General features: G+C 43.7%; 1 protein-coding gene across 3 annotated transcripts in view; it reads left to right on the forward strand.

Annotated features, from left to right (window-relative positions):
- Nucleotides 1–26,636, forward strand: part of itga11b (integrin, alpha 11b) — a 91,037-nt gene that overhangs the window by 61,092 nt on the left and 3,309 nt on the right. For all 3 annotated transcript variants that reach the window (XM_021565519.2, XM_021565510.2, XM_021565528.2), the window contains 17 exons: nucleotides 3,036–3,180; nucleotides 3,836–3,984; nucleotides 4,827–4,970; nucleotides 5,933–6,136; nucleotides 6,260–6,390; nucleotides 6,496–6,659; nucleotides 9,248–9,390; nucleotides 9,637–9,747; nucleotides 14,987–15,072; nucleotides 15,756–15,960; nucleotides 16,217–16,315; nucleotides 18,083–18,159; nucleotides 18,769–18,852; nucleotides 18,964–19,054; nucleotides 19,234–19,347; nucleotides 19,901–19,984; nucleotides 20,414–20,524. In XM_021565519.2, the coding sequence (XP_021421194.1) occupies nucleotides 3,036–3,180; nucleotides 3,836–3,984; nucleotides 4,827–4,970; nucleotides 5,933–6,136; nucleotides 6,260–6,390; nucleotides 6,496–6,659; nucleotides 9,248–9,390; nucleotides 9,637–9,747; nucleotides 14,987–15,072; nucleotides 15,756–15,960; nucleotides 16,217–16,315; nucleotides 18,083–18,159; nucleotides 18,769–18,852; nucleotides 18,964–19,054; nucleotides 19,234–19,347; nucleotides 19,901–19,984; nucleotides 20,414–20,524 (2,142 nt within the window). The remainder of the gene's footprint in view (nucleotides 1–3,035; nucleotides 3,181–3,835; nucleotides 3,985–4,826; nucleotides 4,971–5,932; nucleotides 6,137–6,259; nucleotides 6,391–6,495; nucleotides 6,660–9,247; nucleotides 9,391–9,636; nucleotides 9,748–14,986; nucleotides 15,073–15,755; nucleotides 15,961–16,216; nucleotides 16,316–18,082; nucleotides 18,160–18,768; nucleotides 18,853–18,963; nucleotides 19,055–19,233; nucleotides 19,348–19,900; nucleotides 19,985–20,413; nucleotides 20,525–26,636) is intronic.

Here is a 26,636-nt window from a genome sequence, read left to right on the forward strand (position 1 = left end):
GAAAAACAATCCCAAGCAATCTACACACAATACCCCATAATGACAAAGTGAAAACAGGTTTTTGAAATTTTGGCAAATTTATTAAAGACAGAAATACCTTATTTCAACCCCTTTCCTATGAGACTCAAAATTGAGATCAGGGTCATCCTGTTTCCATTGATCATCCTTGAGATGAACTTGATTGGAGTTCACCTGTGGTAAATTCAATTGATTGGACAGATCTGAAGAAAGGTTAAAAAAAGGCCTGCAGCATTGAAGATCTCCAAGAACACAGTGGTCTCCATCATTCTTAAATGGAACAAGTTTGGAACCGCCAAGACCCTTCCTTGAGCTTGCCGCCCGGCCAAACTAAGCAATCGGGGGAGAAGGGCCTTGGTCAGGGAGGTGACCAAGAACCCGATGATCACCCTGACAGAGCTCTAGAGTTCCTCTGTGTAGATGGGAGAACTTTCCAGGAGGACAACCATCTCTGCAGCACTTCACCAATCAGGCCTTCATGGTAGAGTGGCCAGACGGAAGCCACTCCTCAGTAAAGGGCACATGACAGCCCGCTGGAGTTTGCCAAAAGGCACCAAAAGACTCTCAGACTATGAGAAACAAGATTCTCTGGTCTGATGAAACCAAGATTGAACTCTTTGGCCTGAATGCCAAGCGTCACGTCTGTAGGAAACCTGGCTCCATCCCTACGATGAAGCATGGTGGAGGGGATTTTTTTCAGCGGCAGGGACTGGGAGACTAGTCAGGATCAAGGCAAAGATAGTACAGAGAGATCCTTGATGAAAACCATCTCCAAAGCACTCAGGACCTCAGACTGGGGCGAAGATTTACCTTCCAACAGGACAACGACCCTAAGCACACAGCCAAGACAACAAAGGAGTGGCTTCGGACAAGTCTTTGAATGTCCTTGCATGGCCCAGCCAGAGCCCGGACCCGATCGATCGAACATCTCTGGAGAGACCTTAAAATAGATATGCAGCAATACTCCAGAGCTTGAGAGGATCTGCATTGAATAATGGGAAAAACTCCTCAAATACAGGTGTGCCGAGCTTGTAGCATCATACTCAAGAAGACTTGAGGCTGTAATCACTGCCAAAGGTGCTTCAACAAAGTACTGAGTAAAGGTTCTGAATACTTATGTAAATGTGATATTTCTGTTTTTTTTTTTTTTTAATTTATAAATTAGCAACAATTGCTAAAATCCTGTTTTTACTTTGTCAGTATAGGGCTTTCAATTTTAGAATAGTGCTGTAACCTAATAAAATGTGGAAAAAGTTAAGGGGACTGAATACTTTCCAAAGGCACTGTATAGCTGTCCAATAACATATTCTGATGGAATGGCTTGTCCTGCACAACCCAGAGTGCATTGAGTGAATGTTGGAAAAAGATCTGGGTTCCTTTTTAAACATAACAACGTGAATGGAAAGAGGACTCAGACCACAAATATGTGAAGTGAACTGACAAAAGAGTTGAGTCCTCATTCAAAGGCAAGGGCAGTGTGAATACAAAGAGACTTGAGTTATTTAGCTTTTTTTTTTACCCCAGAGTTCCCTTTAAAGAGGACTGAGATCACGTCTTTTAAAGAGGACTGTATGTGAAAACACCCTTTAAGGATATCACAGAAGGGCCAGTAAACTTACTCTCTGTCTGTCTGTACATGTAAATTATCGAATAAACTATTAGCTAATACCCACATTCTTAAAATCATAAGTCATGGATAATACTGTATCCATCCCAATGGGAGACTTACTTTACTCCGCAACAGTTGCCATGGCAGCCAGTAGAACTGTCCACGTCGACAGCCTATGACTATGAGTGAGGGAATACTTGGCCATGGCGTATCTTCACAACAGCCCCGCTGCTGTCTTGATTTAGCCATGACTGTAGCGTTGGCTGAAATCTGTCCGCTGGCATGGTGTCAGTATTTGAACTTTTATTAGTGAATTCACATGGGCTGTGTATGTGGCACTATTACAACCCTGTAGAACACGGTTTCTCTTGAACACCTTCTTTCTCTCTTCCAAAGGTTAAGGAAGACCGTTGCTATAGTACCGTACATGCGGTCTGCTGAGTATAGTTTGGTGGTCAATGCTAATCTGGTCCCAGATCTGTTTGTGCTTTCTTGCCAGCACCTATGGTCATTTTCAAGTCAAGTGACCATTGGAGACAGCAAGACACCACAAAACAGATCTGGGATCAGGCGAACTTGAAGTATGGTGACAGTGGTGATAGCTTCACCGGTATCTAAAACAATAATACAAAACAGTATGAGAGTTTGACAGGGCTCAATGAACATTCCCATGCATCATGCAGCCTAATGGAGCATTGCACACACTGCTGGGGATTTGGTCGTTGACCATGACCCCTGTTTTTCTTGCTCTGAGAGATGTGTAGAGATGTGTAACTCACGGTTGAATGACTTTCACCTCTGGACATGACATACAGTGCATTCACATCTGCATGTGACGGTGTGTGTACAGTTCATTCAACACCACCTGTGCGTGCGTGTATGTGTGTTTGTTAAATGTACTCACGTGTTTTTATTGTGAAAGTTTAGCAATGATGGTGCATTCATGTTGGAAAGTGTAACCAAGCCGTTTGTTTCCTTGTTGCCCGGTGCTCTTTTTTTATTTTGTATAACCTTTATTTAACTAGGCAAGTCAGTTAAGAACAAATTCTTAATGAATTTTCAAGGAACAGTGGATTAACTGCCTGTTCAGGGGTAGAACAACAGATTTGTACCTTGTCAGCTTTTTTTTTGAACTTGCAACCTTCTGGTTACTAGTCCACAGCTTTAACCACTTGACTACCCTGCCATTAGAGAAAAACAGGATAGGGAGTGTAAAAATACCAAAGAATAAATCAACTTACTGAAAGGATTGGACTTATTCAAAAGACAAATGTTCAACCCATTATTTCTCATAAAAGACATCATCACTCTCTGCTTTGGTACCTCTTTGTATGGTGGCGAAAGAGGTACATTGACCTAATGAGAGATGTGTATTTGGCGAGTGATGTGAAAATGCTTGTTCCTGTAGGATGGCATATTGGTGGGGGCCGTGGGGGCCTATGACTGGAACGGGGCTGTTCTGAAAGAGACACGTCATGGGAAGGTAGTCCCACCCAAGTCCTCCTATCTGGAAGAGTTCCCAGAAGAACTGAAGAACCATGGGGCCTACTTGGGTGAGTGAACTGGATGGGCAGGTAGAATTGTGTGGGTGGGTGGGTGGGTGGGTGGGTGGGTGGGTGGGTGGATGGATGGATGGACGGACAGATGGATAGATGGATGAATGGATAGATGGATGGATGCATAGACTAATAAATAAAGAGATGAATGGGTGTGTGGATAGATGAATAAATAGATGGATGGATGAATAGTCTGTCTAACATTGCATGAGGTACTATACTATAGTGTGTTTTATTTTTATTTTTTGACAATTTAAAAACAATAGGCAACTTAACATTTACACACATACATTTTAGCAGACAAGTTATTTAACTATTCTGTCCATCTCATTTTCTCTAATTTCTCATCCTTTGAATATCTCCAGTGCTTGTAATACTTTATGCCATATGGCTTCAAATTTTACTATTTTGTTTCACTCTGGAGCCCAAATTTTTCTGTATTTAGATAATAATGCATTTGATTCATTCACTGTCTTAACGATGGAGGGTCATCTTGATTTCCAATTTTTAAGAAAATATTTTTTCAAAATGATTGACAAGGACAATACAGTTCAACCGATTGGTTATCTCACTGCACACCCATGACTGCACCCTCTCCCATAACTTTTGGACAGTGCCTTCAGAAAGTGTGTCCTTGTGTCCAATCTCCCAGGTTACACAGTAAATTCAGTGGTGTCAGCCAAAGGCAGGCAGCTCTATGTTGCTGGAGCCCCTCGCTTCAACCACACAGGCAAAGTCATCATCTTTACCCTGAGAAACAATGGCAACCTCACCATCCTACACTCACTCAAAGGCCAGCAGGTGAGACACACCAAGATATTTAAATTATTAATACAAGGGGGCCAAGGACTGAACATTGGGGGACACCATTACAGGCAGGTGCTTGAGTTGATTTGCTTAAACAAACAAACACACACCAACAAGACACACCGACACTGACAGTGACACACACACACACATTCACACACACACACACACACGTGCACACACTGGCTCTACGTGTCAAGCTTGTGTGTGCACACGTGTGACACATTGGAGTCTTCGTTACATTATGGTCTAGACTCGGCTGCCCGGTCCAGATGGCCTTTGTCTCATCGGCCCATGTGCTTCTCATCTGTATGCATCCAATCAAAACAGGGTATGCTACTGAGCACAGACGCATCGCCCCGGGCAACAGGCTCCCTGTAAATAAGGTCTAACCACTGTGTCAGACCAGACTGTTGTTTGGGAGAGGGAGGGAGGAGTAGAGTCCTAGAGTCAGCGCTGCGCATTCCTGAGGGGGCATTAGAAATGCAGTACGCCTGAGGCCACTGGGGCAAGATTTACAGTAAGCTAGTCTGGCTGGGATGTGTTAGGTGGTGCATCCGGTCTCACATGCCTCCCCTTCCCTCTTACACTCCTTCCTTGCTTGTGGGGTATGTGGGCTAAAAATACGATTAGGACAATTAAATGGACTTGATATGAATGGGGTTTTCCCCTCACTGGATGCTATGGACGGTAATTGTACTGTGTTAATTTAACACTTTTCAAATTGTGATATGGTTCGGACTGAATGTGCATATATAGATATAAATGAATCACTGTTCTGCATATTTTAGAAGAGCACATATGGCTTGACTCTTTGTCATCTGGTGTGTCTGTAGATTGGGTCATACTACGGGAGTGAGCTAGCTCCTCTGGACATCGATGGGGACGGTGTGACAGACTTCCTCCTGGTGGCAGCGCCCATGTTCTTCAGTAAGGGCTGGGAGAGGGGCAAGGTCTACATCTACAGGGTGACTCAGCAGGTGAGAACCAGGAGAAGTGAATCAGAGTGTACATGAACACTATGTATGCAAAAGTATGTGGACACCCCTTCAAAATAGTGGATTTAGCTATTTCGGCCACACCTGTTGCTGACAGGTGTATAAAATCGAGCACACAGCCATGCAATCTCTATAGACAAAGATTGTCAGTAGAATGGCTTAACTAAAGAGCTGAGTGACTTTCAGCATGGCACCGTCATAGGATGCCACCTTTCCCAACAAGTCAGTTCATCAAATTTCTGCCCTGCTAGAGCTGCCCTGGTCAACTGTAAGTGCTTTTATTGTGAAGTGGAAATCTCTAGGAGCAACAACAACTCAGCCGCGAAGTGGTAGGCCACACAGGCTCACAGAATGTGACCACTGAGTGCTGAAGTGCGTAGTGCGTAAAAGTTGCCTGTCCTCGGTTGCGACACTCACTACCGAGTTCCAAACTGCCTCTGGAAGCAACGTCAGCACAATAACTGTTCATTGGGAGCTTCATGGCCGAGCAGCCGCACACAAGCCTAAGATCACCATGCGCAATGCCAAGCGTCGGCTGGAGTGATGTAAAGCTCGCTGCCATTGAACTCTGGAGCAGTGGAAATGTGTTCTCTGGAGTGATGAATCACGATTCACCATCAAGTAGTCCGACGGACAAATCTGGGTTTGGCGATGCCAGGAGAATGCTACCTGCCCAATGCATAATGCCGCCTGTAAAGTTTGGTGGAAGAGGAATAATGATCTGGGGATGTTTTTCATGGTTCGTGCTAAGCCCCTTAGTTCCAGTGAAGGGAAATCTTAATGCTACAGCATACAATGACATTCTAAATGATTCTGTGCCTTCAACTTTGTGTCAACAGTTTGGGGAAGGCCCATTCCTGATTCAGCATGACAATGCCCCTGTGCACAAAGCAAGGTCCATACAGAAATGGCTTGTCGAGATTTCTCTCTTTCTCTATCTACAGAACCATTTCCTTTTGGAAGGGACACTTGAGGTCTCCGACCAGTCCCAGAACTCTCGTTTCGGTGGAGCGATGGCCCCTATCCCTGATATGAATGGTGACTCGTACAGTGAGGTAGTGGTGGGAGCTCCTCTAGAGGACGATCACCAGGGGGCCATCTACCTGTTCTACGGCCAGCTCAGTGGCATACAACACAAATACAGACAGGTGAGCTCAGTGGCACACAACCCCTAGTCACGCAGTGGCTTATTCAGAACCAATATTAAAAGTATTTTTTGCTGTCTCACTAACTGGCTTTTTCTCCCCCCCCCCCCACACACTCTCCCTCAGAGAATTGGAGCAGCAGGCTTCTCTGCTGGTCTGCAGTATTTTGGCCGCAGTGTTCATGGGATGATGGATGTCAATGAAGACGGGTTGGTGGACTTGGCAGTGGGCGCATTGGGTGCAGCAGTACTGATCTGGTTAGTGACACACACTCACCCCAACACACTCCCATACTATTGCAGTCCCATCGTTCACACATAGACACACTGATAATGGCCCTTATGCCCCTTCTCTTCCCTCAGGTCTCGCAGTGTGGTGCGCATCCAAGGAAAAATCACTTTTGAACCGGAAAAGATCAACACCTTCAACAAGGACTGCCGCAGGGGAGGCAAGGACGTCACCTGCATGTCTGCCATCGTGTGTATCAGTCTGGATGCCAGGACTCGGATGCAGAGCCATGGAGTGGGTGTGTTTGGTCTAGTTGGGCATTATTACTGAATTAAAAGTGTTGGAATGAGCGTGTGTGTGGCGTGTTAGTGCGCACATGTGGTTTCATGTAGATCTTGGTTGGGACTCCTAACTCTGGGTTCATTGTACTTTCTGACTAGATTCTGACTGCTTATTGCAGTAACGATTTGGGTGCATAATGAGACCAACAAAACCTCAAGTACCTCAGAGCAGAGCTGTTTACATAAAGATCCCCTTGTTCTCACTCCATTACACTCAGGATTTTTTATGTGATGTGATTTGATTTGGATCTCTTTTAGTCCTCATTTGGACTACTCTTCCAAGAGTCCTTAAACCTGTGAATTTGTGAAAGAATGGGTACAAGTGAAACTTTAATCAGTCAGCTGAGTAACCACTCCTCTCAAATCAAAATGCCATAATAAAAACAACAATGCGGTTTGCATTTATACAGTGCAGCACTTTTCACTTTTATAAATTACATTTACTGTATAATTGATTCCCCTCTTCACATTTCTCAAAATAGTAAAAAATAAAATAGTGAGTAAATTTCATTAACATGAATCACTTATTTTAAAATGACTATTTTAGACTAATTGAATGATGTGCTTCACCATTGCAGTAGTTGGGGTTCGGTTAAAATGCGATGATTTGAATCATGGGAATCAAAATAATAATTTGTGAATCGCAAACAGTAAAAGGATTTTTTTTTTTGCTGTAGCCTTCCTTTCAAATTGTGTCCCTGCAAAATTCATTTTGTACAGTAGATACTTTAAATGGATTTGGACATTCAATTTATGTAAGGGGTGCATACTGGCGGCAGAGAAGTCAGGCGCAGGAGAGCAAAATAATAAATAATAATAATAAATAATAAATAATAATAAAAACCACCGGAAAACAGAACAATCAATAAATAGGTACAAAACCAGATGCACACCAGACATAACGTGCAGAGAGCACAACTCCTATCCCAGCCTCAGACACGTCCACCTCCACTATGAACACCAAAGAGGGATCCGGATGGGCCAGCATGGGAGCCGAGGTAAACAGAGCCATCTAAGAACCGCTGCACCTCCTTTACAGTGGTGGCTGAAATGCGGTCACTCTCCATCTCCACTCCTGAGGTGGAAATGCGGTACCCTCGGAAGGAGACAGACTGCTGGAAGAACAGGCACTTCTCAGCCTTGAAGTACAGGTCATGCTCCAACAGGCGACCAAGCACCCTGCGCACCAGGGACACATGCTCGGCGCGTGTAGCGGAGAATATCAGAATGTGGAAACATTGTTGCAAATATTGTATATAATTAAGCTGTGATATACCCGTGATATACCACGGCTGTCAGCCAATCAGCATTCAGGGCTCAAACCACCTAGTTTATAGTTATAATCAGATTTCACCCTAGCCGATCATTGTCTGCAGCCGGCTCTGATCTTAGTGTAATGAGACAGACATTGAGAGTGCGCTTGTCAGTGGAGGTTGGAAAACCATCAATCTTCTGGCCCGTAGACCTGCGTGGGATCGATAAAACAATGCTGAAGTGCTCAAGTCGATATCCATGTTTATAAACACAGGGCTGCTACAGTTATTTTTATTGTGGTGGTAATAATTATTTTAGAGTTAATTTTATGAGGGGGAGGGTGTGCACATTTTTTTACAGTACAAAGGGAGGGTCACGTGACATTTTATTTTTAACCTCCCCAGGGTTAGTGGTTGTTGTTGTGTCTGTGTGTAATTCCTGTCAGATGTGTGGCTAGGGTCAGTCCGTTTTTTCAAGAAAACCTTTTTCCTAATGTCCTAAGCCCAGGGGCTAGGGGGAACTCTTTAAAGTGCCTCACTCAGCGGAGCAGAGCCAGGGAGAGGGGCTTAAAGTGTGTCGGTCTCTGTCTTCCCTTTCAGTCCTCCCTTTCCCCTCCTTCCCCTAGTCTGGTTTATATCAGACAGAAGAGTGTATGCACGCAGGCACACACACACACACACACAATCTCTACACGCATAGAAGTGGAGCAGCGTATCTCCTGATTTACCTCAGGGTTATAGAGTTGCCTACTTTCAAACCCACTTTTAGATGAAAGCAGAACCTGACAGACACAACATACTGTGCCTCCACTTTTCCCATTCAGTATTCTCCTGTTACCACGACCGCCCATGGTGAGAGGAGAAGCCGGAATGAAAAATATGAAAAAGTCTAGTCTGTGTCCTCATCTCATTCATGCCCACAGATGGAGAGGGAATATGTATTGCCTGCTACATACAGCTAGCCCTCACTGACATATAATTCAAGCCTAAAATAATCTAAAAGTAGTAGGTGCCAACATTTACAGCCTGTCAACACAGTTCAGTGGACATGAACATTAGATAGTTGTCTTCTCATGTGACTGACGGGATTTGAACCTGGGTCTTCTGTGTCCAGAACATCAGATTAGCCCGCTAAGCCAAAGCATTGGCTCAGGCTGAGGAGCCAATAAAACTGTTGAGGTCTCAGACAAGGTTTCTCTACACGTGAGTGTGGTCATCGAAGTAGCAGAACCACCACTGTTACACTCACACACACTCTTTATCTCTCTCTCTCTCTCTCTGAGTGTGGTTAGGTGTGTGGTACAGGGTGCTGATAGACGAGAGGAGGCACCCTCCCAGAGCATCGCTGGACGACAATGACAGACAGCAGCAGTCAAGGAATCTGACACTACAACATGGGGAGGAGTCCTGTGAACATGTCCACTTCTATGTTCAGGTGAGTGAGCACAGTCTCAGGCTAAGCACTTGCAAGTAAAAGCAGTTCATGTTTTAATTCTGCATAATCTTCATTATTACTGTATACATTTCATTGTACATACATGTTCTGTATTGAAACTAGTTGTGGCAGGGAGTAGCCTTTTTCCATTCTAGAAATATAAATTCTAGAATGGAAAAAGAACCCTCAAACTAAGGCAATGGGTAATTACATTTCTACAGTTGACTTTCCACCTTGCTCCAACAGGAAACTGCAGACTACGGCCATCCCATAGTGTTTGTGGTGAAGGTAGGTCTGCAGAGTCCAGACCAAGGCCCGGTGCTGGACCACGGCTGGCCCACTACCTTTAGGACTGAGGTGAGTAATTTAGTTCAGTTACCTTTGCATTCTTGGGTACAGGAACAATTGTGGCCATCTTGAAGCATGTTGGGACAGCAGACTGGGATAGGGAAAGGTGGGTATGTCCGTAAAGACACCAGCCAGCTGGTCTGCGCATGCTCTGAGTACGCGGCTAGGTATGCCATCTGGGCCAGCAGCCTTGCGAGGGTTAACATGTTTAAATGTCTTGCTCACGTCGGCCACGGAGGAGGAGAGCCCACAGTCCTTGGTAGCGGGCTGCATCGGTGGCACTGTATTATCCTCGAAGTGGGCAAAGAAGGTGTTTAGTTTGTCTGGAAGCAAGACGTTGCTGTCTGCGAAGTGGCTGGTTTTCCTTTTGTAGTCCGTGGTTGTCTGTAGACCCTGCCACATATGTAGGTTTTAATAGTCACAGTGGGTACAACATCTCATATACACTTCCTTATAAACTTACTCACCGAATCAGCATATATGTCAATATTATTCTCTGAGGCTACCCGTAACATATCCCAGTCCATGTAATCAAAACAATCTTGAAGCGTGGATTCCGATTGGTCAGACCAGCGTTGAATAGTCCTTGGTACGGGTACTTCCTGATTGAGTTTCTGCCTATAGCAAAATGGAGTCGTGGTCAGATTTGCTGAAAGGAGGGCGGGGGAGGGCCTTGTATGCATCATGGAAGTTAGAGTAACAATGATCCAGTGCTACAGTCGATATGCTGATAGAATTTAGGTAGCCTTTTCCTCAAATTTGCTTTGCTAAAATCCCCAGCTACAATAAATAAAGCCTAAGGTTATATGGTTTCCAGTTTGCATAAAGTCCAGTGAAGTTCCTTGAGGGCTGTCGTGGTATCGGCTTGAGGGGGTATATACATGGCTGTGACAATAACCAAAGAGAATTATCTTGGAAGATAAAACGGTCGGCATTTGATTGTGAAATAAAATACTGCAAAGTTTCCTAAGGACTAGAAGCGAGACAGCCTTCTCTGTCGGCGCCATTGTAACCTTTGTACTGGTGTACTGGTTCTGATACATACTTTTGATGAAGAGGGGCATTGTTATTTGGCTTTACACCAATTTATTACACTAAATATCCTACTATCTCTGCAGGACCCTGAACAGCTTTTACACCCAAGCCACAAGACTGCTAAATAGTTAGTTAAATAGTTAACCAAATAGCTACTTTGGCTATTGACGCTTGACCCTTTTTGCACAAACCTTTTGACTCAGCACATACGCTGCTGCTACTGTTAACCATCTGTCACTTTATTCCTAAATTCAGCAAAAAAAGAAACGTCCTCTCACTGTCAACTGCGTTAATTTTCAGCAAACTTAACATATGTAAATATTTGAATGATCATAACAAGATTGAACAACTGAGACAACCTGATCAAGTTCCACAGACATGTGACTAACAGAAATTGAATAATGTGTCCATGAACAAAGGGGGGGATCAAAATTAAAAGAACTGTCAGTATCTGGTGTGGCCACCAGCTGCATTAACTACTGCAGTGCTTCTCCTCCTCATGGACTGCACCAGATGGACTGCACCTTCCACCAAGGCACTTGCAAGTTCCCAGACATTTCTGGGGGAATGGCCCGAGCCCTCACCCTCTGATCCAACAGGTCACAGACGTGCTCAATGGGATTGACATCCGGGCTCTTCGCTGGCCATGGCAGAACTCTGACATTCCTGTTTTGCAGGAAATCATGCACAGAATGAGCAGTATGGCTGGTGGCATTGTCATGCTGGAGGGTCATGTCAGGATGAGCCTGCAGGAAGGGTAGCACATGAGGGAGGAGGATGTCTTCCCTGTAAAGCACAGCATTGAGATTGCCTGCAATGACAACAAGCTGAGTCCAATGATGCTGTGACACATCGCCCCAGACCATGACGGACCCTCCACCTCCAAATCGATCCCGCTCCAGAGTACAGGCCTCGGTGTAATGCTCATTCCTTCGACAATAAATGCTAATCTGACCATCACCCCACCCACAAAATCACGACTCGTCAATGAAGAGCACTTTTTGTCCAGCAACGGTGGGTTTTTGCCCATAGGCGACAATGTTGCAGGTGATGTTGCAGGTCTCATGAGGACCTGCCTTACAACAGGCCTACAAGCCCTAATTTCTGCCACTCTCAGCCTATTGCGGACCGTCTGAGCACTGATGGAGGGATCGTGCGTTCCTAGTGTAACTTGGGCAGTTGTTGTTGCCATCCTGTACCTGTACCTGTTGTTACACGTGGTCTGCCACTGCGAGGACGATCAGCTGTCCGTCCTGTCTCCCTGTAGCGCTGTCTTAGGCATCTCACAGTACGGACATTGCAATTTATTGCCCTGGCCACATCTGCAGTCCTCATGCCTCCTTGCAGCATGCCTTAGGCATGTTCACGCAGATAAGCAGGGACCCTGGGCATATTTATTTTGGTGTTTTTCAGAGACAGTAGAAAGGCCTCTTTAGTGTCCTACGTTTTCATAACTGTGACCTTAATTGCCTACCATCTGTAAGCTGTTAGTGTCTTAACAACCGTTCCACAGGTGCATGTTCATTAATTGTTTATATTGTTATGGCTGCAATCCCGCTAACGGGATCGATATGACAACTACCAGTGAAAATAGAGGGCGCCAAATTCAAACCACAGAAATCTCATATTTACAATTCCTAAAACATACATGTGTCTTATATAATTTTAAAGGTAATCTTGTTGTTAATCCCACCAAAGTGTCCGATTTCAAATATGGTTTTCAGCAAAAGCACTACAAACGATTATGTTAGGTCTCCACCAAACCACAATAAGCACAGCCATTTTCCAGCGAAATATAGCATTCACAAAAAGCAGAAATAGAGATAAATGAATCACTAACCTTGAATTATCTTCATCAGATGACACTCATAGGACTTCATGTTACACAATACATGCATGTTTTGTTTGATAAAGTTCATATAAAAAAAATCTGAGTTTACATTGGCGTATTAGATTCACTAGTTCCAAAAACATCATGTGATTTTGCATAGCCACATCGTTTCAACATAAATACTTGAACATGATAAGACAAGTTATACACATGGTATTATAGATATACCTCTCCTTAATGCAACCGCTGTGTCAGATTTCAAAAAAAGTTTACGGAAAAAGCACACCATGCAATAATCTGAGACGGAGCTCAGAACAGTAGCCAAATTAGCCTCCATGTTGGAGTCAACAGAAACCAGAAAATTACATGATAAATGCTTCCTTACCTTTGATGAACTTCATCAGAATGCAGTCCTAGGAATCCCAGGTCCACAATAAATGCTTGATTTGTTCGAAAATGTTCGTTATTTATGTCCAATTAGCTACTTTGGTTAGAGCGTTTGGTAAACAATTCCAAAGTCACAAAGCGTGTCCACTATAACGTGACGAAATGTCCAAAAGTTCCGTAACAGTCAGTAGAAAACATGTACAGTCAAACGATGTACTGAATCAATCTTTAGAATGTTGTTTACATATATCTTGAATAACATTCCAACCCGGAGAATGACTTCAGATGACCGGTGGAACGCAGGTCCTTCCCCTGTGAACGCGCATGGTGAAAGCATGGTCAACTCGTGGCAGTGGTGACTATTTCCTGTCTCATTCGACCCCCCCTTCACATTAGAGTCATCAGACAAAGTTCTATTGACTGTTGACATCTAGTGGAAGGCGTAGGAAGTGAAAACTCATCCATATCTCGCTGTAATTTCAATGAGGGCTTGGTTGAAGATCTGAAACCCCCAGAAAAAATCCAAACAGGAAGTGGAATTTCTCAGGTTTCTGCCTGCAATATGAGTTCTGTTATACTCATAGACATAATTCAAACAGTTTTAGAAACTTCAGAGTGTTTTCTATCCAATACTAATAATAATATGCATATATTAGCAACTGAGACTGAGGAGCTGGCCGTTTACAATGGGCACCTTTTCTTCCAAGCTACTCAATACTGCCCCTGCAGACATAAAAAGTTATGGTTCATTGAACAAGCATGGGAAACTTCTTAGGGATAGGCATCCCGCTAGCAGGACACCAGCCGACAACATCCGATGAAATTGGAGGACGCGCAATTCAAATAAATAATCACAATATTAAACATTCATGAACATACAAGTGTCTTATATAATTTAAAAGCTTAAATTCTTGTTAATCTAACTGCATTGTCCGATTTACAATAGACTTTACGGCAAAAGCGTACCATGCGATCTGAGGACGGCGCCCCAGATCAACATATTTTTCAACCAGCACAGGCTTCATAAAATCACAAAATGCGATTAAGTAAATCACTTACTTTTGAAGATCTCCCTCTGTTTTCAATCCCAAGGGTCCCAGCTACAACATGAATGGTTGTTTTGTTAGATAAAATAATTTTTTATATCCCAAAAAGTCTGTTAAGTTGGCTTCATTGATTTCAGTAATCCACTCGTTCAACATGCAGACAAAGGAGTCTAAAAAGCTACCACTAAACTTCGTCAAACAAGTCAAACGGCATTTCTATTTAATCCTCAGGTACTCTGAGGATTAAACTATAATATTTCATATGGAAAGTAGTATGTTCAATAGGAAAGCAAAATCAGCAAGCGTGCGCCGAAAGACTGATATTGTTCCGGGGCTCTCCTCACCAAAAATCAAAATTCTTGCTTGTTTTTCAAACAACAAGCCTGAAACCTTCAGTAAAGACTGTTGACATCTAGTGGAAGCCATAGGAATTGTAATGTGGGAGACGGAATTACATAAGAACAATAGGTTTTCATTATAAGAGCCTGGGACCCTTGGTTTTTCTTCTGATTTTTGCCTGCCGTATCAAAAATAATGGGCATGTCAGTCAGGCGGAAATTCAGGAAACTAGACTCTACCCCTAAGAAGTTTTTTAACCCTTTACAATGAAGATCTGTGAAGTTATTTGGATTTTTAATTAATTATCTTTGAAAGACAGGGTCCTGAAAAAGGGGCATTTTTTGTTGTTGTTGCTGAGTTTAGTTATATGTACATATCTACCTCAATAACCTCGTACCCCTGCACGTCAACTCAGTACTGGTACCCTCGTATATAGCCAAGTTATTGTTACTCATTGTGTATCTATTATTACTTTCATTATTACGTGTTTTACTTTTCTAATATTTCTCTATTTTGTTTATCTCTGCACTGTTAGTCCACACCAGTTGTTTATGAAGCATGTGCCCAATAACATTTGTATTTAATTTTTTGATTTGATATCTCTCTGTAGATCCCCTTCTGGAATGGCTGCGAGGGGGATGACAGCTGTGTCCCTGACCTCATCCTGCACAGTCGGACAGACCTTCTAGACCGCAGGTGACTTTTTAGCCCTCAGAAGCACACACACACAATACACGCACACGAGATGAGATGGTGTCTGTATGTCCAATCCCAAGTCATCCCTTTAGCCACTCCCCTTTACACTTCACTCTAATAGACAAGGTGGAGTTTCCCCGATACTGTTTCCACCCATCTGGAAATAGAAAAAGTTCCTCTGGGAACCCACCAATCATTGAATCATTGAATTCACCTTAAAAAGGGTTGGCGTAGTGGTCTAAGGCACTGCATCGCAGTGCTAGCCATGCCAATAGAGATCCTGGTTAAAGTCCAGGCTCTATTGCCTATTGCAGCCGGCACACAATTGGCCTAGCGTCGTCTGGGTTAGGGGAAGGTTTGGCTGGCAGGGATGTTCTTGTCCCATCACGCATTAGCAACTCCTGTGGCGGGCCGGGCGCAATGCACAATAACACAGTTGCCAGGTGTACGGTGTTTCCTCCGACACATTGGTGTGGCTGGCTTCCGGTTTAAGTGGGCGATGTGTCAAGAAGCAGTGCGGCTTGACTGGGTTGTGATTTGGAGGACGCACGGCTCTCGACCTTCGCCTCTCCTGAGTCCGTACGCCTCTCCCAAAACTGAAACTACTAATTGAATACCACGAAATTGGGGAGAAAAGGGGGTAAGAACGTGACGCCACTGTTCATGTCTGTCTACGGCCAAAGGCAGTTCTGTAGGCCAAGGGAGCGGGCCGCATGGGCGCTGTGTCACCACCAGGGGGCCTCGGTGGCCTCGGAGCGAGTGGTGGAGGCATCACGCAGGAGGCTGGTGGTAGAAGCTCGTCTGGAGAACCAAGGAGAGAACGCCTATGGCACCACGCTCAACATCTCCCACTCCCACAACCTGCTCTTCTCCAGTCTCATAGTCAAGGTAGGAGAAAACGGAGGATAACCATGGTATGGTTGTGCAAACTGTTGCTGCATAGTAAAGTTCATATCATATCAGTGAGGGGAGAGGTCATACACTAACCCTTAAATGTTTCTTCAGACATGAGTTAGATAGACCACATCATGACATCTCTTATTATGTTAAGATTACAGCATAAGTAACCTATGACAGTTTGTGATCAAAGTAATACGTTAGGTCTTTTCAGCACTTGACTCAGCGTATCTCTGTCACCCTGCAGGACCACTCAGACATCCAGATTGAATGTCGTGCTGAGGACAGGGAGAGGAACGATAGGACCTGCAATGTCAGCTCACCCTTTATGAGGTCACTGACCCAGGTACTGTATCTGATCAGCACTGTTGCTGGCTCCTGCCTCGTCAGTTCATCACCCTCACTACATCTCCCTCACTACATCACCTTGCCAATACTAGAGGTTTTCATTTGGACACATTTAATTAACATTACTAGGGCCAGCATTTTTGCTTACCAAAGCATCTGACCAGGAAAACTGAGGAACTTATTAGATTTTTGCCTTGTCAGGCCACAAGGTTTGGAAGAACTCCTGGCCCTTAAAGGGATAGTTCACCCAAATTACAAAATGACACATTAGCTTCCTTACTCTGTAAGCAGTCTATGTACAAGGTATAACAGCAATCCATGCTTTGGTTTAGTTTCCCTGGCAGTGACTGGCACTGTTTCCAAATGCTAACGTTTGAGCATTTGTGGCACGAATCCCATTCAAGTCATGGGACCGATATTAGCATTTTTCGCACATCATGTTCAAATCATCTATAAGTGCCTTTGTTGAACTTCACAATCAGTTTTAGATACTTTTGAAAGATTTGAACATGATGTGTGACAAATGCTAATATCGGTCCCATGACTTGAATGGGATTTTTTGCCTGGCTAGCCAGACTCGCTACGAAACGTTACCCAAATGCTACGCCACGCCCACAGACGTCAGTTTCTTCTCCGCAATGAGTCTGGATCTGAGTACCTCCCTGACCCTTCATCGAATGTGAACACATTCGTCTGTCTGATTGGTCCAGAAACCGATGGGTTGGGCCAGATTCAGAACACACGTGGGTAAATCGTCTGTTTGAAAATCTGTAATTGGCTTTGATACTCTGATTGGTTAGAGACGATCCAAACGCTGATTACTTTGTTTTGTACAACGCCACTTGTGCCCCTCGTCACCACAAACCATTTTAGTCTGAGACTAAAGTATGCAGCAAACAACAGCAGCGGAATATTTTAGTGTGAGTCGTCAGGCTATGGGATATGTGCCACAAATGCTAAAACGTTAGCATTTGGAAACAGTGCCAGGGAAACTAAACCCAAGCATGGATTGCTGTCATATGTTGTCCAAAAACTGCTTGCAGTGTATGGAAACCAATATGCAATTTTGTCATTTGCGTGAAATGTCCCTTTAACATGACCAAAGACATAAATTCCGTATGTACAGCTTACCAGGTGAGGGTAATAAACAGAAACCTAAACCTGCAAAAAGAAGCTGTACGAAAGCTTGCATTCTCCACTCAACACATGGTCACATAGTTTTGTAGTCCGAGAATTGCAGTCACCCAGTGCCTTAAAGACCACCGAGCCACGTTTTGGAGATTCCTCTGTCTGTCCCTGGTTGTATTCTCCTGATATACCATGGTCAGTCAGTGAGTTACAGGTCCATTCTGTGTTCTGGCTGTGAGCAGAAACCACACTCCCTATGTACTGCAGGGTTGTCCTTCCCTTAATAGAAACCCTTAGGTGGTCAGATGAATCAGGACAAGGGGGGGAAAAAATAACACGCAGAAGTTATGAGGAATGAAAGGAAGAAATGTTTTGGAGAAGGACAATGCATTGACAGATGTTGTCTATCACAGGGCAGATGCTTCAGGCGATAATAGACTTAGTAGTACCATATCAGGTATAATTTGACTGGAAGTAAAAACAAAATGTAAAACACAGCTTGTTGCCAGAGACCTTAACATTTCTTAGCCTATATGAGCCTCTGTAAGTCTCTCAGTTCCTAAGTTTCCAACATAAAATATTTTGCATGTGGATGCTATGTGACTAATGGTATATGTCTTTTCTGCCCGTGTCCCAGGTGTCTTTCCGGCTGGAGTTTGAGTTGAGTCACTCTGTCTTCCTGGACCATGTGAGGGTTGTCCTGCAGGCTGCCAGGTGATTGACATACAGTGCATATATGAATATATTCATAGACATACAGGTAACTGCAAAAATGAAGGAAACACCAACATAAAGCGTCTTATCACCACATTCCATTTCAGCCCCTACCCACTAGGCAGAGACATCAGTTCAACATCTAGTTTTGATGGTTGAGTTGTGAATTCAACGTGAAATCAACAAAAATTGTCACCATGTTATTTGATTCAGCTTAAAAGTTGGATGAATAAATGATGAAATTCCCTTACGTTGATGATTTTTTCAAATCCAATCAATTTTCCATGTTGATTCAATGTCATCACATAGATTTTTTTTGAATGTCGTGGAAACAACGTTGATTCAGCCAGTTTTTGCCCATTGGGTAGCTATTACCACCAGGTAACCGTAACCAGTTACGGACTAATGGAACCGGACTTGCTATGTTTCCACAATCACCTCCTCCTAAACAATTCATGTATGTACTGTACCCAATAGGATTGAGGTCAATTCCATTTCAAGCCAGTCAATTCAGGAAGTAAACTGAAATAAATGAACTTGACCCTAACCCTGGTGTCAAACACAAACAGGGTGCAGGTGAATTATTTCATGTTGATTTGTGCTCTACAGCGATGGGGAGGAGATGAGCCCAGAGGATAACATCAACAACATATTTCATCCTCTGAAGTACGAGGCAGACCTCCTGTTCACAAGGTGGGTTTCAATGAGCTGCTGAATTTAGATGATTCCACACATAAGGAGTCATTTAAAGTGTGTGGGGGGGGGGATATTTTCTATCATCCATCCCTTTTCTCTCCACCTCAGGGACTCCAAGCCTCCTCGTTTTGAGATCAACTCAGACCACTACCGGAACAAACCCGGCAGCAGTGGTCCAATGTTTAACCTTACTTATCACGTGAGTTTCTCTCAATCGCTACCTTAACAAGACCCGACCTGCAATCCTTTGTCCAAGTTATACATATGGCCGATCTACATTATAAGTATAAATACTAAATACTGACTATAATCTGTAGACTATACATTTTTTTACATTCTCTTCAGTATCTTTATATTTATTATCTTCTCAACGTACAGATACAGAATCTGGGCTTCTTCCCAGTGACAGACTTGCAGTTCGCTGTTGACGTGTTTGCTGTTACAAAGAGTGGTAACCATCTCTTCCAGATTGCCAATATCGACACTGACCAGGTGAGAGGATAAGTTATTATTCAATGTTATAACCTTGCATTGTCAATATACATTAATCTACTGTATACAGTTGCGACCAAATATATTGGCACCCTTGCACCTTTCGTAGATATTCCCTATTTCTTCTCAAATAAGTTGACATTTCAAACAAAATTGTGGTCACCACTTGGTTGCACAACCTTTGGCCAAGATAACTGCAGACAAACTGCTCTAATTCTTCAATGTTTGATGGGTGCCCTCGTGCCAACTGCTGTTTTCAGCTCTCGCCATAGGGTTTGGATGGGATTCCGATCTGGACTCTTCGCTGGCCACTTAAGAACAAATTCTTATTTTCAATGACGGCCTAGGAACAGTGGGTTAACTGCCTGTTCAGGGGCAGAACGACAGATAAAATAAAGTGTTGCCAAAACTCCATAGAAAGCAGGAACCTAGGTATAACCCTAGAGGAATCAGGCTCTGAGGGGTGGCCAGTCCTCTTCTAACTATACCGGACTGTACCCTGTGTCTGTGTGTAGCTACCGGATGACAGATTAAAACTCTCTCTCCTCACCAGGCGGTTAGCTCTAACTGTGTCCTCCCACATCACATGACTCCAAACCATGTTTTCCCTGAAGATCTCTCACACGTCCCACAGCTGGTAAGTGTTGGTTATCTGCCTATGTGTCTAGTGTGGTTGTGTATGTACTGAAGTACTACCCAGATGGCAAAACTGGTGCTGTCATTTCAACCAGAAACTGGTTGGAATAACATTACTAAGATATAATTCCGACCAGAAACTGGTTGGAATAACATTAATATGTCATTTCAACCAAAAACTGGTTGGAATAACATTACTGTGATCTCATTTCAACCAGAAACTGGTTGGAATTTAATTAATATGATGTCATTTCAACCAGGAACTGGTTGGAATAAAAATTAATATTATATAATTTCAACCAGAAACTGGTTGGAATAAAATGACTGTGCTGTCATTTCAACCGGTTTTGCAACTGGTTATGGAGTTTTCAGCATATGGGCTATTAGGACAGTATCATGTTGATGAGAATCCTTGTTATGTGTTGTGCAGAATCACTCCAACAGCATGACGTTGCCAATGCAGTGCAGACTCAACCTGCCTGCGTACAGGGAGGTCAGAGTGACAGTCAGGGGGCGCCTGCACCTCCAAGCTCTCTTTGCTGTGAGTTTGACATTACTTCTGCACTCCGCTGACATTCAGTACGCCTATTCCACTTTGACCATTTTAGAGGATATGTGTTGGCTTAATAGCATCCACGTTTCAAGTTTTAATGTCACGTGCACAAGTACAGTGAAATGCCTTTCTTGCACGTTCTAATGTACAATATAATAATCTATATCAATGTAGTACTAAAAATAACATGAGGCAGAACAAAAACAACAACTAAAAATAACATAAGAAACACACAAGAAATAAGAACTAAGAAGAACACGAGAAGTTAGAATCTATTTACAGGGTCAATTCCAATAGCATATTTACATTGCGCAGAGATACTGGAGTGATAGAGGCAGATACAGTTGAAGTCGGAAGTTTACATGCACTTAGGTTGGAGTCATTAAAACTAGTTTTTCTACCACTCCACAAATTTCTTGTTAACAAACTATAGTTTGGCAAGTCGGTTAGGACATCTACTTTATGCATGACACAAGTAATTTTTCCAACAATTGTTTACAGACAGATTATTTCACTTATAATTAATTCACTGTATAACAATTCCAGTGGGTCAGAAGTTTACATATACTAAGTTAACTGTGCCTTTAAACAGCTTGGAAAATTCCAGAAAATTATGTCATGGCTTTATAAGCTTTTGATAGGCTAATTGACATCATTTGAGTCAATTGGAGATGTACCTGTGGATGTATTTCAAGGGCTACCTTCAAACTCAGTGCCTCTTTGCTTGACATCATGGGGAAATCAAAAGAAATCAGCCAAGACCTCAGAAAGTCTGGTTCATCCTTGGGAGCAATTTCCAAACGCCTGAAGGTACCACCTTCATCTGTACAAACAACAGTACGCAAGTATAAACACCATGGTACCACGCAGCCTTCATACCGCTCAGGAAGGAGACCCATTCTGTCTCCTAGAGATGAACGTACTTTGGTGCGAAAAGTGCAAATCAATCCCAGAACAGCAAAGGACCTTGTGAAGATGCTGGAGGAAAGAGGTACAAAAGTATCTATATCCACAGTAAAATGAGTCCTATATCGACATAATCTGAAAGGCCGCTCAGCAAGGAAGATCTCTCTCCAAGATCGCATAGCAGTTCAGACGTCTTTTGTCCTCGTCTTGTCGTGTCCTGTACATATAAATATTTACAACTTTTTTCACATACATTTTATTTTTATTTTCCATCAACTCATCTTCAAAACACTCTCCTGCAACCCGCCTCACCAATTTATATTTATAAAAAAGTATTATTTACCTCAGATCTGTAATCCTCCAAGAAGCTAGCCAGAAACTTCAAGAAGCTAGCCAGAAACTAGCCAGAAGCTAGCCAGGAGCTAGCCCAGAAGCTAATCCAGAAGCTAATCAGAAGCTAGTTAGCTTCTTTACTGGCAAATCGTTAGTATTCAGCTAACCACGGTTTGTGGTCATCGGCTATCCATTGGCTCGAAAATCTATCGCCAGTTTTGTACGGCGCAGCGCGGCTCGGAACGGAACATACCGGACCAATTTTTCTCTCCATGTCCCTGGATTTCGACTGCTCTCTGGACATTCATGCCCGGATCTCACAGCTAGCTAGCTGCTATCCGTGTGACAATCGGCTTTCGTCGATTCCGGAGCAAGCATCGGTTGTTCCGGTGCTAGCCAGCTCCGTCAATCACTCCTGAGTTCCATTGTTCACTCCTGGGCTGCGGTCACCTATCCGGACCCGTTTTGCTGCCTACGCGGAGCCCCACCGGGCCTTCACAACTGGACTGCCGACGTTATCTACCTGAAGGAGATCCGGCTGGCTCCTCCGTCGTGACGTTACCTGAACGCCCATCTGCGGCCCGCTAACCGTTAGCTGTCTTACCGGCTGCTATCTGAATAGACAATCGGACAATTTGTTTTATTTTTATTATTATTATGTTTTCTTCTCGGGCCTCTATAAATATATCTATTGTTCTTATTTTTGTTGTTGTTGTGTGATTTGGATTAATCCCCTCTACCACACGGAACCCCACTAATCTACTGACCGAACGCAAGAGGTGGCTAACAACAGACTCCATCCTATGCTAGCTTGCTACCGATGGCCTGGCTAGCTGTCTAAATCACCGTGACCCTGAACCAACCTCTCCACTCACTGGACCCTTTTGATCACTCGACTAAGCATGCCTCTCCTTAATGTCAATATGTCTTGTCCATTGCTGTTCTGGTTAGTGTTTATTGGCTTATTTCACTGTAGAGCCTCTAGTCCTGCTCACTATACCTTATCCAACCTATTAGTTCCACCACCCACACATGCAATGACATCTCCTGGTTTCAATTATGTTTCTAGAGACAATATCTCTCTCTTCATCACTCAATACCTAGGTTTACCTCCACTGTATTCACATCCTACCTTACCTTTGTCTGTACATTATACCTTGATGCTATTTTATCGCCCCCAGAAACCTCCTTTTACTCTCTGTTCCAGACGTTCTAGACGACCAATTCTTATTGCTTTTAGCCGCACCCTTATTCTACTCCTCCTATGTTCCTCTGGCGATGTAGAGGTGAATCCAGGCCCTGCAGTGCCTAGCTCCACTCCTATTCCCCAGGCGCTCTCTTTTGACGACTTCTGTAACCGTAATAGCCTTGGTTTCATGCATGTTAACATTAGAAGCCTCCTCCCTAAGTTTGTTCTATTCACTGCTTTAGCACACTCTGCCAACCTGGATGTTCTAGCTGTATCTGAATCCTGGCTTAGGAAGACCACCAAAAATTCAGACATTTTAATTCCAAACTACAACATTTTCAGACAAGATAGAACTGCCAAAGGGGGCGGTGTTGCAATCTATTGCAAAGATAGCCTGCAGAGTTCTGTCCTACTATCCAGGTCTGTACCCAAACAATTTGAACTTCTACTTTTAAAAATCCACCTCTCTAAAAACAAGTCTCTCACTGTTGCCGCCTGCTATAGACCACCCTCTGCCCCCAGCTGTGCTCTGGACACCATATGTGAACTGATTGCCCCCCATCTATCTTCAGAGCTCGTGCTGCTAGGCGACCTAAACTGGAACATGCTTAACACCCCAGGCATCCTACAATCTAAACTTGATGCCCTCAATCTCACACAAATTATCAATGAACCTACCAGGTACCTCCCCAAAGCCTTAAACACGGGCACCCTCATAGATATCATCCTAACCAACTTCCCCTCTAAATACACCTCTGCTGTCTTCTACCAAGATCTCAGCGATCACTGCCTCATTGCCTGCATCCGTAATGGGTCAGCGGTCAAACGACCTCCTCACATCACTGTAAAACGCTCCCTGAAACACTTCAGCGAGCAGGCCTTTCTAATCGACCTGGCCGGGGTATCCTGGAAGGATATTGACCTCATCCCGTCAGTAGAGGATGCCTGGATATTTTTAAAAAATGCCTTCCTAACCATCTTAAATAAACATGCCCCATTCAAGAAATTTAGAACCAGGAACAGATATAGCCCTTGGTTCTCCCCAGACCTGACTGCCCTTAACCAACACAAAAACATCCTATGGCGTTCTGCATTAGCATCGAACAGCCCCCGTGATATGCAGCTGTTCAGGGAAGCTAGAAACCATTATATACAGGCAGTTAGAAAAGCCAAGGCTAGCTTTTTCAAGCAGAAATTTGCTTCTTGCAAAACTAACTCAAAAAAGTTCTGGGACACTGTAAAGTCAATGGAGAATAAGAACACCTCCTCCCAGCTGCCCACTGCACTGAAGATAGGAAACACTGTCACCACTGATAAATCCACCATAATTGAGAATTTCAATAAGCATTTTTCTACGGCTGTCAACAGCACTGCACCCCCAACAGCAACTCGCCCAAGCCTTCCCCATTTCTCCTTCTCCCAAATCCATTCAGCTGATGTTCTGAAAGAGCTGCAAAATCTGGACCCCTACAAATCAGCCGGGCTAGACAATCTGGACCCTTTCTTTCTAAAATTATCTGCCGAAATTGTTGCCACCCCTATTACTAGCCTGTTCAACCTCTCTTTCGTGTCGTCTGAGATTCCCAAAGATTGGAAAGCAGCTGCGGTCATCCCCCTCTTCAAAGGGGGGGGACACTCTTGACCCAAACTGCTACAGACATATCTATCCTACCATGCCTTTCTAAGGTCTTCGAAAGCTAAGTCAACAAACAGATTACCGACCATTTTGAATCTCACCATACCTTCTCTGCTATGCAATCTGGTTTCAGAGCTGGTCATGGGTGCACCTCAGCCACGCTCAAGGTCCTAAACGATATCTTAACCGCCATCGATGAGAAACATTACTGTGCAGCCGTATTCATTGATCTGGCCAAGGCTTTCGACTCTGTCAATCACCACATCCTCATCGGCAGACTCAACAGCCTTGGTTTCTCAAATGATTGCCTCGCCTGGTTCATCAACTACTTCTCTGATAGAGTTCAGTGTGTCAAATCGGAGGGTCTGTTGTCCAGACCTCTGGCAGTCTCTATGGGGGTGCCACAGGGTTCAATTCTTGGACCGACTCTCTTCTCTGTATACATCAATGAGGTCGCTCTTGCTGCTGGTGAGTCTTTGATCCACCTCTACGCAGACGACACCATTCTGAATACTTCCGGCCCTTCTTTGGACACTGTGTTATCAACCCTCCAGGCAAGCTTCAATGCCATACAACTCTCCTTCCGTGGCCTCCAATTGCTCTTAAATACAAGTAAAACTAAATGCATGCTCTTCAACCGATCGCTACCTGCACCTACCCGCCTGTCCAACATCACTACTCTGGACGGCTCTGACTTAGAATACGTGGACAACTACAAATACTTAGGTGTCTGGTTAGACTGTAAACTCTCCTTCCAGACCCATATCAAACATCTCCAATCCAAAGTTAAATCTAGAATTGGCTTCCTATTTCGCAACAAAGCATCCTTCACTCATGCTGCCAAACATACCCTTGTAAAACTGACCATCCTACCAATCCTCGACTTTGGCAATGTCATTTACAAAATAGCCTCCAATACCCTACTCAACAAATTGGATGCAGTCTATCACAGTGCAATCCGTTTTGTCACCAAAGCCCCATTTACTACCCACCATTGCGACCTGTACGCTCTCGTTGGCTGGCCCTCGCTTCATACTCGTCGCCAAACCCACTGGCTCCATGTCATCTACAAGACCCTGCTAGGTAAAGTCCCCCCTTATCTCAGCTCGCTGGTCACCATAGCATCTCCCACCTGTAGCACACGCTCCAGCAGGTATATCTCTCTAGTCACCCCCAAAACCAATTCTTTCTTTGGCCGCCTCTCTTTCCAGTTCTCTGCTGCCAATGACTGGAACGAACTACAAAAATCTCTGAAACTGGAAACACTTATCTCCCTCACTAGCTTTAAGCACCAACTGTCAGAGCAGCTCACAGATTACTGCACCTGTACATAGCCCACCTATAATTTAGCCCAAACAACTACCTCTTTCCCAACTGTATTTAATTTATTTATTTATTTTGCTCCTTTGCACCCTATTATTTTTATTTCTACTTTGCACATTCTTCCATTGCAAAACTACCATTCCAGTGTTTTACTTGCTATATTGTATTTACCTTGCCACCATGGCCTTTTTTGCCTTTACCTCCCTTCTCACCTCATTTGCTGACATTGTATATAGACTTGTTTATACTGTATAATTGACTGTATGTTTGTTTTACTCCATGTGTAACTCTGTGTCGTTGTATCTGTCGAACTGCTTTGCTTTATCTTGGCCAGATCGCAATTGTAAATGAGAACTTGTTCTCAACTTGCCTACCTGGTTAAATAAAGGTAAAATAAATAAAAAAATAAAATAAAAAGGAAGAAGCCACTGCTCCATAACCGCCATAAAAAAAGCAAGACTACGGTTTGCAACTGCACATGGGGACAATGATCGTACTTTTTGTAGAAATGTCCTCTGGTCTGATGAAACAAAAATAGAACTGTTTGGCCATAATGACCATTGTTATGTTTGGAGGAAAAAGGGGGAGGCTTGCAAGCCGATGAACACCATCCCAACCGTGAAGCACGGGGGTGGCAGCATCATGTTGTGGGGGTGCTTTGCTGCAGGAGAGACTGGTGCACTTCACAAAATATATGTCGTCATGAGGAAGGA

Source organism: Oncorhynchus mykiss, chromosome 2 (assembly GCF_013265735.2).
Source record: "Oncorhynchus mykiss isolate Arlee chromosome 2, USDA_OmykA_1.1, whole genome shotgun sequence".
In the NCBI taxonomy this organism is placed as follows: domain Eukaryota; kingdom Metazoa; phylum Chordata; class Actinopteri; order Salmoniformes; family Salmonidae; genus Oncorhynchus; species Oncorhynchus mykiss.